The 9,976-nt window shown below is 58.8% G+C and overlaps 1 protein-coding gene across 1 annotated transcript; it reads left to right on the top strand.

Moving 5' to 3' along the window:
* Positions 1-554: 554 nt before the first annotated feature.
* On the top strand, positions 555-9,948 carry PLEKHG4 (pleckstrin homology and RhoGEF domain containing G4). The gene is made up of 21 exons (XM_079800342.1): positions 555-1,099; positions 1,268-1,363; positions 1,438-1,561; positions 1,663-1,756; positions 1,841-1,915; positions 1,996-2,112; positions 2,345-2,443; positions 2,536-2,684; positions 2,846-2,984; positions 3,079-3,195; positions 4,800-4,982; positions 5,225-5,721; positions 5,796-6,042; positions 6,656-6,745; positions 6,825-7,046; positions 7,139-7,309; positions 7,379-7,556; positions 8,456-8,572; positions 8,707-8,943; positions 9,031-9,146; positions 9,309-9,948. The coding sequence occupies exons 1-21, from the start codon at positions 559-561 to the stop codon at positions 9,312-9,314; spliced, it is 3,615 nt and encodes a 1,204-aa protein (XP_079656468.1). The 5' UTR covers positions 555-558; the 3' UTR covers positions 9,315-9,948.
* Positions 9,949-9,976: the final 28 nt, after the last annotated feature.

Below are 9,976 nucleotides of genomic sequence, written 5' to 3'. Positions count from 1 at the left end.
GGGGGCGGCGCGGCGCCGCGACCTCAAGCGCCCTGCGGTCCCTCCCGCCGCGGCCAGGAGGCGGCGCCCGCGGACGCCGGCTGCACGCTGTTACGGCCGTCGAGGCTCTGCTGCTTACGCAGGGGGCTCCGGTTGCGTGGCCTCCCCGGCTTCTTCGCTGATCCTCGTAGCGAGTGTCGGGGGTATGAGTGCGGGGACGGGGGAGGGGGGAGGCGCACGAGTTCCCCGGGCGAGGCTTGGTTCCCGTTGGGCCCACGAGGGCGAGCACGAGGCAGCGCCCCCCCGCACAGGCCTGCAAAGCCGCGTGGGTGCGCTTGGGAAGGCGGGAGCCCACGTGAGCGGAAGGGAGACCCCTGCCTTTCCCCCTCTCCTCAGGCCTGAACTGCGGCAGCATCTGCGCTCCCTGTGCCGGGGCACCCAAACTGGCACCTCCTGCGGCCTAGTGCCTTCCGCCTGCATTGCCCACCGAGCGCTACCCTACCGACCGCTTTGAACCCTTTTCCTGGATGAGCTGAGGCCTCCGTTCTCACCGAGGCCCCAGCCCCTCTCCCGCTTGCCATGAGCAGGCCCAGCCTTAAGGAGTGGGTGATGGAGGGGTCCCTGGAGGATGGGGATGAGTCTCCAGACTCCCAGGGCCAAGCCACCGACTGGAGGTTTGCTGTGTGCCGTTTCAGGGATGCCTGGGATGAGGAGGAGCCTGCTCCCCAGGTGCAGGTTAAGGACCCCAATCCTCCAAGACCACCAGCAGGGGCAGCTCAGGGTGAAGGGCTACAGGGCGGCCCCCTGTCTGGGGAGCTTGAACCAACCCCAGGACAGATGGCTGTAGATGGGTCAGGGGATGGCCCGAGGGGCGCGTTAGGAGGTTCCTCAGGCAAGTCAGAGGAACCAGTGCCCTCTGAAGTGAAGAGCCTCCTATGCCTAATGTCCTCCCACCTCAGCCTGGCACAGGGCAGTAGTGCCAGCCAAGGGGGAGACTTGGCAGGGGACCCCGATTCAGGCAGGGTAATGACAACTGACTTGGACCCTGGGGAGTTGGGCAGCGATTCTGTGAACCTGGGAGGCCCATTATCTGAGACATCATCACAGCTGCTGGAGGCAGGTAAGGGAGGCTGGGCTGAGATGTCTGGGAAGGGGCTGGCAGGGCCCTGGAGAGGGATGCCAAGACTTGGGGAGGGCCCCAACCCTACTCAGGCCAAAGTCCCAGGTCTGAGGAGGGGATCTTTGGATAGCTGGGCCCATGCAGACCCAGGCCATTTCCCTTCCCAAGACCCTAGTGGATCCAGCCTCCCTAAGCCCGCTGACTGCCTTCTGGCCCAAGACCTCGCCTGGGAGCTGCTGGCCAGTGGCATGGCTGCCCTGCCAGGTAGCAGGAGGGACCGGCGGTGGTGGAGGTAGGGTGCCTTGACTGGGAAGATGTTCACTGCCCTCTCCCCACAGGGACTCGGGATGTAGAAGGCCGGGCAGTGCTGCTTCTGTGTGCTCATAGCCACACCTGGCTTCATCCCAAGTGCAGCAGCCAGGAACTCGTCCGCCTGCTGCTCTACCTGCGAAGCATCCCCAGGTTGCGGGGAGGAGGTTGGGAGGAGGCGGTGGAGGGTAGAGCCTGAGCCCAGAGATGGCAGGGCCTGGGAATCAGGTACTGAATGAAGCCTGTTCCCTTAGGCGCGAAGTACAGGCCCTGGGACTGACCGTGCTAGTGGATGCCCGACTTTGTCCCCCGAGCTCTTCCCTCTTCTGGGGGCTCAGCCAACTGCAGGTGAGGACTGGATTGTGGCGCCCCACCCCTAACCGTTCCATTTGTGTAAGGCTGGGGGCGGGGATGAGCTCAGATTTCTTTCAGGAGGCAGTCCCAGGGGCCGTGCACCAGGTGCTGCTGGTGGGGAAAATGCCGAAGGAGGTGCCTTCAGGGCTGCAGGTACTGAGCCATGTTGGCCAGGGGTGGAGGTGGGACGCTTCCCCACCGGGCCTGGGTCACAACACCGTTTTTTCCTGCAGCTAGAGCAGTTGTCCTCTCTTCAGAGCCTGCTGACCCACATCTCCACTTCCTGGTTACCCGCTTCACTGGGAGGAGGCCTTCCTTACTGCCATCAGGCCTGGCTGCACTTCCGGATGGTCAGTGCACTGCGTGGGGCATAGAGTGGGTATGCCGGCAACCTGGCCAGCGGAGGGGGAGACTTGGCAGGGGATCCAGATCCAGGCAGGGCAATGACAACTGACTTGGACCCTGGGGAGTTGGACAGCGATCCTGGGTTGGGTGGAGCATCACAGAGCTGGCTGCAGCATCCTGGAACCCAGATGGGACCAGCACGGTGCACCCCTCTGTCATGCCTGCCCCTACTCACAGCGTCTAGAAGCCCTACTGCAGAGCTGCCAAGTGGTTTGTACCCTGCTCCAGGGGGCCATTGATACTGTGAAGGCTCTGCCCCAGCCCATGGAGACTGGGGTGAGTGTCTCCTCCTGACTCCTTCCCAGTGTTTCCTGTCTCCCTCTTTTTCTCCCATGCTCACTTCTACTACCTGTTGCCTTTAATCACAGGACGTTGATCAGCTGCTACAGCAGGCACAGGTCCTGATGCAGCACGTGCTAGACTCTCCACAGCTGGCATGGCTACAATGCCAGGGGAGCTTGGAGCTGGCCTGGCTGAAGCAGGAGGTCCCAGAAGTGACCCAGAGCCCAGACTACAGGTAGGTACAAGCCCAGCTCCCCGATCTTGCACCAGCACACCATATCCCATGCCAGTGACGCAGTTGGCTGGCTCAGAACCAGCCAGGATTGTGGTCCCAGGACAGGGTGGAATGGAGCAAGGCAGCTGGCAGGGGCCCTAAGATGGTGTGCCTTGCACTAGGCCAGCGGTGGACAAGGCTGATGAGCTGTATGGCCGCGTGGATGGGCTGCTGCACCAACTGACCCTGCAGAGTAACCGTCGAGTACAGGCGCTGGAGTTGATCCAGACATTGAAGGCCCAGGAGGGCGGGCTGCACCAGGTGGGAACTATTCGCCCAGATGGGCCCACCCCTGATCTCAAGCATGACCCCCCAGCCCATAACAGGTGTCCTTGCCCTGTTGGTGTCCCTCCAGATTGAAGTGTGGCTACAGCAGGTGGGCTGGCCAGCACTGGAGAAGCCAAGGGAACCCTCAATGGACACCCTGCTCCAGGCCCAAGGCCCTTTTCGGGAGCTGGACCGGGTTGCCCAGGTGAGTTTGGCCACTTGGTTTATTCTGTAGGCACTGGGGCACTTTGCCAGGAACTAGTAATGCAGGGTGGGTGAAAGCAAATCTATACTCTCTTGGGATTTGTAGTACAGCAGAGAAGTTGTAATTAAAGGTTCAGTCATAAATGTGTGTTTGCAAACTGAGGCAAAAAGCTCTGGAGAGAAGCAATGCCGGTGATTCTACCAAAGTGTATAAGAAAGACATGACCATCTGTCTCCCAGTTTTTTCTTTTTGGGGGGTAACCAAAATTTTTGGTGGCCTTATTTTGACAAGGCAAGAAAGGAAGGAAGGAAGGGAGGGAGGGAGGGAGGGAGGGGAGAGAAAGAGGGAAGGGAGGGAAGGAAGGGAGGGAAGGAAGGGAAGGAGGGAAGGGAGGGAGGGAAGGAGGAAGGAAGGAAGGAAGGAAGGAAGGAAGGAAGGAAGGAAGGAAGGAAGGAAGGAAGGAAGGAAGGACATGATCAGAGGGATGTTGGGCAAGCTTTCTTGAGATAGTGACTTTTGAGCTGAGAGCTGAAGGATAGGTTGGGGTCACCCAGGCAGAAGAGTGTTGGAGATATGAGACATTCCAGGCTGAGGGAACAAACAGCATGTGCAAAGGTCCTGTGGCAGGAGGGAGCATGACTTGCCTGAGGAACTGTAAGGACAGTGAGGTTGAATTGCAGAGCAGAAGAGGGAGGGAGAGGTGAATGGGATGAGGTAAAACAAGCTGGAAAAGTGCTCAGTGGCCAGATCACTGGGCACTGTAAAGGTGCACAATTTAGGCAGGAAAGTCACATATTCAGATCATGTTCTAGAAAGATTACCCAACGATTTGGAGGATGGATGTGGAGAGTCCATTGAAGAGGGAGTTGCAGTGGTCCAGATGGGAAATGGTTGCTCTGGCCAGGATGATGGCAGTGGGGATGGATTAGCTGGGATTTGATGGTGGACACACATGAGAGGGTAAGAGGGAGAGGGAGAATGTAAGAATGAATGGGTTCAGTTTCCAGAGAGAGGTACCAGGAGACAAGGACTTTCTGGGGGAAGGGCATTTGTGAATCCAGTCTTAGGTGTGCTTTGGAGATGGCCATGGGGGAATGAGAGGAAGACCCATTAGGGTTGGGCCTGCTGCTTAGAGATCTGGCTGCAGAGGGTCACTGGTGGATGTGGGGGTGTGGGTGACATTTGAAGGGTGGTTACACAAGATTGCCTGGGGAGAGACAGTGGACTGTCTTCAGGAGCCTCAGTGTTCAATGGCCCGGGTAAGGGTGTGGGAGCAGGAGGTGGAACCACCAGAGACAGATGAGGAAAATCAGGAGCATGGGGAGGGTCAGGCGCCAGGAGAGAGAAGGTTGAATGTTGCTGAGCTGCAGAGTCAGATGAGTCCTGAGATATGCTGGGTGTGGGATTAGAGTGGGCTGATGAGGTGAAGACACGATGATTGTGAGGTTTGGCTGTGGGGCTGAGAGGAAAAGGAAATGTGGGGAGTGGGGAGAGGGTCTTTGACAGGAGAGACTTGATGATGATGTGTAATGTCAGTGGAGGAGACCTGGGCTTGGGGGCTAGACCATCAGACCTCAGCCGCTGAGCCCAGTCTGTGTCTCCAGGAGCAGGTCAGGCAAGGGGAGAAGTTTCTGCAGCCACTGGCTGGCTGGGAAGCAGCTGAACTGGGTCCCCTTGGGGCCCCCTTTCTGGCCCTGCAAGCCCAGCTGACTGAATTCTCTAGAGCTTTGGCCCAGCGGCGGCAGTGGCTGGCAGATGCTGAGAGGCTGTCGTGCTTCTTCAAGCAGGTGTGTGAGGGTCCTGCCCTGGCTCCGGGTGGTCAGTAGGGCCCGAGGGGTGGCTCCCAGCTCCTCCACAGCCTGAGCTCGTCGTCCTGCCCGTTCTCTCTCCTTGTCTTCAGTCTGACCCCTAAATCCAGCCACTGGGGATGTGGCCTGGGGCCAGCACCCTGGGGGATGGGGCATGGGGAGAAGGCTCAGTGGTCTTGGTGGGATTCTCCTTCAGTGCCTGTGTGGCCTTGGTGTTGCAGGCCTCAACATGGGCTGAGGAGGGGCAGCGGGTGTTGGCAGAGTTGGAGCAGGAGCGCCCAGGGGTTGTGCTGCAACGGCTGCAGCTGCACTGGACTAAACACCCTGAATTGCCTCCTGCCCACTTCCGAAAGATGTGGGCTCTGGCCACGGGCCTGGGCTCTGAAGGCATCCGCCAGCAGTGCCGCTGGGCCTGGGCACAGTGCCAGGACACCTGGCTGGCCCTGGACCAGAAGCTAGAGGCTGCACTGAAGCCACTACCAACGGGCAGCACAGCTAGCCTGTGTGTCAGCCAGGTCCCAGTTGCGCCTGCCACCCCTCTGCTGAGGAAGGCATACAGCCTTGATCGGAGTCTGGGGCAGAGTCTCAGAGAGTCTGTCCAGCACTGCCACCAAGCGGCCAGTGTGGCTGCCTGTCACAGACCAGAGGCTGGTGCCCAGCCAGGGTTATCCCCCACCATGCTTCTGCCAGGCAGCTCTGATCCCAGGAGTCCCAACAGGTACAGGCATTGGGCAGGGCAGGGAGGGCAGTGGCAGGGCGGATGTCAGGGTCTTGACTTCACCTACCTGGTAGGCTCCAGTTGGTGTTGGCAGAGATGGTGGCTACGGAGCAGGAGTATGTCCGTGCCCTTGACTATACCATAGAGAACTACTTCCCTGAGCTGGATCGCCCCGATGTGCCCCAGGGCCTCCGTGGCCAGCGTTCCCACCTCTTCGGCAATCTGGAAAAGCTGCGTGACTTCCACTGCCACTTCTTCCTGCGTGAGCTGGAGGCCTGCACGCAGCACCCACCCCGGGTGGCCTATGCCTTCCTGCGCCACGTAAGCCCCCTAGGCCACACTGCCCCTGCTTATTCTGCCACACCCAATAAAAGCTGTGGGCACATGCTTGGTGCCAGGTCTTGTGCTGGCTATATCTGTGAATGAGACGAGTAGGGCCCTGCCCCTCAGGATGCTCATAGTTAGGTAGAGGAGACATAAAAGTGAAAAAGGTAATCCCAGGTTCTAGTTGGGGCTAGGAGGAAAATAATCAGGAGAGAGATGATCGAGTTACCAATGGGGCAAGGTTTAGAGCAGTGAGGCCTGTGAGGAGCTGAGGTTGGAGCTGAGGCCAGAGGGTGGGGCTGGAGTCAGAGTGTCCCCATCAGAGGAAAGAGCAAGTGTAAAGCCTGTGGCAGGAAAGAGGCCCAGTGGTCCAGGGAGAGACGGAGCAAGGTGGCTGAGTGTAGTGAGCAGAGGAGGAGTCCAAGCGGAGGTAAGACCAGAGGGTTCTCAGAGCTGTAGGAGGAGCCGAGCTGGGTACAGGGCTTCTTCCCTGTGGGCAGGCCCCCTCTGCACAGGGCCTGCTCTTGCCAGATCACCCCTCGTTCAAAGCAAGGGCAGCTTGTGGGAGCTGCCCCCCTTGCACCTGGGGCTGAATCACGTGTCCTCGCAGAGGGTGCAGTTTGGGATGTATGCGCTGTACAGCAAAAATAAACCTCGCTCCGATGCCCTGCTGGCTAGCTACGGCCACTCCTTCTTCAAGGTAGGTGAGCCTGAGTGCAGGGGGCGGGGGATGGCGGGAGCACCCTGAGGCTGCCTGATGCTCTCCACCCACCTGGCAGGACAAGCAGCAAGCCCTGGGGGACCACCTGGACTTGGCCTCCTACCTGCTGAAGCCCATCCAGCGCATGAGCAAGTACGCACTGCTGCTCCAGGAGCTGGCACGGGCCTGCGGGGGGCCCATGCAGGAGCTGAATGCTCTGCAGGCTGCCCAGAGCCTGGTGCGCTTCCAGCTGCGACATGGCAATGACCTGCTTGCCATGGACGCCATCCAAGGCTGTGACGTGAGTCATGCCAGGCCGTGGTGGGCAGGTTCAGTGGGTGTCAAGGGAGGGGGCCAAAGAAGCTGGGCACCCACTGGGCCCCAACTCGGCAGGTTAACCTCAAAGAACAGGGGCAGCTGGTGCGACAAGATGAGTTCACAGTACGCACTGGGCGCCACAAGTCCCTGCGCCGAGTTTTCCTCTTTGAGGAGCTGCTGCTCTTCAGCAAGCCTCGCCGAGGACCCACAGGCATTGACATGTTTGCCTACAAGCGCTCCTTCAAGGTAGGCCCCCCGCCCCCACCCTGGGCCCCTGCTTCCCCGTGCCTCACCACCCCCCTCTCCGCCTCACAGATGGCAGACCTTGGCCTCACCGAGTGCTGTGGGGAGAGCAACCTGCGCTTTGAGATCTGGTTCCGCCGTCGCAAGGCCAGGGACACTTTTGTGCTGCAAGCTGCCAGCTTGGCCACCAAGCAGGCGTGGACGGCTGACATCTCCCGCCTGCTCTGGAAGCAGGCCGTCCACAACAAGGGTAGGTCCCTGCCCCTACTTCACCGTGCCCTCCCGCCCCCGCCCCGAGCTTTTGTCGTCCCACAGGGGCCAGGGAGGGCCTAGGGACCTGGAAGTACTTGGGCAGTGGGGAGGAGGTCCAGCAGCAGCAGCAGCCAGTGTAGGGGAAAGAACCTCAAAGTCAGCAGTCCTGCTGTCACTGTCTCTGACTGTGGACACAATCTTTTTATTCTTTTTTAAAATATTTTTTAATTGATTTTAGAGAGGAAGGGAGAGGGAGAGAGAGATAGAAACATCAGTGATGAGAGAGAATCATGGATCGGCTGCCTCCTGCACGCCCCACACTGGGGATCAAACCCACAATCCGGGCATGTGCCCTGACTGAGAATTGAACCATGACCTCCTGGTTCATAGATTAACACTCAACCACTGAGCCATGCTGGCCAGGCCATGGACACAGTCTTTTTTTTCTTCTTTTTTAATGTATTTCTTTATTGATTTCAGAGAGGAAGGAAGAGGGAGAGATAGAAACATCAATGATGAGAGAATCATTGATTGGCTGCCTCCTGCACGCCCCCTACTGGGGATCGAGCCCGCAACTCAGGCATGTGCCCTTGGCCAGAATCGAACCTGGGACCCTTCAGTCCGCAGGCCTACGTTCTGTCCACTGGGCCAAACTTGCTAGGGCTGGACACAGTCTTAATCTGAGTATCAGAGACCTCGTCTCTAAAAGGGGAATTATACCTGCCCACAGGATTGTTGGGAGGAGAGAGTCTGGCACCCCCAAGGCTCAGTGCATGGGATGGATTATCTGCTGGGAATGGGTGTCAAGGAAACACTTATTTAAGGGGGAGGAATAGTAGAGGCCGAGGGCCAGGCTAATGTCACAAAGGGCCCCAGCTATGCCCTCTCTCCACCCAGAGGTGCGCATGGCTGAGATGGTGTCCATGGGTGTGGGGAACAAAGCCTTCCGGGACATCGCCCCCAACGAGGAAGCTATTAGCGACCGCACCATCAACTACGTTTTAAAGTGCCGAGGTAGCCTTGTGGGTGGGGTAAGGAAAGCTGCGCAGGAGGCAATGAGGACCTCTATCAGCCCGTCTTCGCTCCCCTCAGGACCTTGGTCCAGGTGGGCTCTCACCTGTCCTAACCTGCCCCTCTCTCTTATGCAGAAGTTCGTTCTCGGGCCTCCATTGCTGTGGCCCCGTTTGACTGTGAGAGCCCCTACCTGGGGGCCTCGAGTTCCCTTCCTGCAGACCCTGCCTCTGGCTCAGTACTAGGGTCCCTCAACCTGCACCTGTACAGAGACCCGACTCCTCAGGGCCTCCGCTGGCCCCTGTATTCCACCAGCTTCCCAGAGGAAACCGCGCTGGAGGCTGAAGGGGAGCTGGGCAGCCAGCCGTCCTTGAGTAGGTCTGGGCTTAGCCAAAGGCAGGAGGGCATAACTTGGGCTCTGGGCCACCCCTGCTGACAGCTCACCCACTCTCCTGCCCTAGCTCCTGAGGACTCGGAGGTCTCGTCCCAGTGCCCATCAGCTAGTGGCTCCAGTGGCTCTGACAGCAGCTGTGTGTCAGGGCAGGCTCTGGGCAGGGGCCTCGAGGACTTGTCTTATGTGAGTGCCATTTTACCTCATACACACCAGACCCTCCCCAGCCCAGTCTGGGCCTTTCCTTTAGGTGGGAGTGGGGGTGGGTGGGCCAGAGCCATTCCCCACAGACCCCACCTGGACCCTGAGCTGGGGAAATAGACACTCATGCCTAGGTTGGCACCACAGGTCTGAGCCCAGGCTCGAAGGTGAGCAGTGGATCCAGCAGCGTATAACTCCAAAGAACATCCCCTCTGTCTGGATCTACTGTGACCAGGGCATAGCTGGCACCTGGGCCACTTCCAGCCCACACGCACTGCCCTATTGACTACCCTTTCTGACATCTGTACCCACTGGACTCCAGGGGAGTCTGCTGCAGAGCCTGAAGGAGCACCCTGGTCCTGGGCTCCTGTCTCTCCAGTTCCCACCCAGTTGTGGGTTAGGATTAGGCTAGAGCAGAGGGTGGGTGTTTCCATGCTCGAGGCTGGCGGGCACCAAGTGGCTCTGGGCAGTGACTGGGCTGCCCCACTCCTCGGGAGGAGCACGGGCAAATCCCAGCAGCTGCTTCCCAATCTTGGTCTCAGCCAAGCTCCTTAAACTAAGGGGCAATCCTCCTGGGCCCTTACTGTTGCCTGCCCTGGCTCCCCAGGCCCAGCCCCTTCTTACCTGGGTCAGTTTGGTTATATTGACTCAGTGCCTTTTGAATAGCTTTCAGTTAGATTTGTTGTCTAAACTCATTTCACTGGTTGTTAGGTTTTTGGCATCTCAGAGAGGGTTCCTAGGACTTTGACTTGTTATTTACTCTTTTATTTGTTTATAATAAAAAATAGACTGATACATGCATTCTGGGACATCCT

The sequence above is a fragment of the Cnephaeus nilssonii genome (genome assembly GCF_951640355.1).
Source record: "Cnephaeus nilssonii genome assembly, chromosome: 20".
NCBI classification, from domain to species: Eukaryota; Metazoa; Chordata; class Mammalia; order Chiroptera; family Vespertilionidae; genus Cnephaeus; species Cnephaeus nilssonii.
The sequence above is the reverse complement of the archived record's forward strand: the minus strand, read 5'-3'. Positions and strand labels throughout refer to the sequence as shown.

Excerpts from the sequence above, each read along its gene's own strand:
- PLEKHG4 (XM_079800342.1), top strand. The coding sequence starts at position 559 with ATGAGCAGGCCCAGCCTTAAGGAGTGGGTGATGGAGGGGTCCCTGGAG. Across the intron at positions 1,364-1,437 it reads TGGCATGGCTGCCCTGCCAG|GGACTCGGGATGTAGAAGGC; the intron begins GTAGCAGGAGGG and ends CTCTCCCCACAG. Across the intron at positions 1,562-1,662 it reads TACCTGCGAAGCATCCCCAG|GCGCGAAGTACAGGCCCTGG; the intron begins GTTGCGGGGAGG and ends CTGTTCCCTTAG.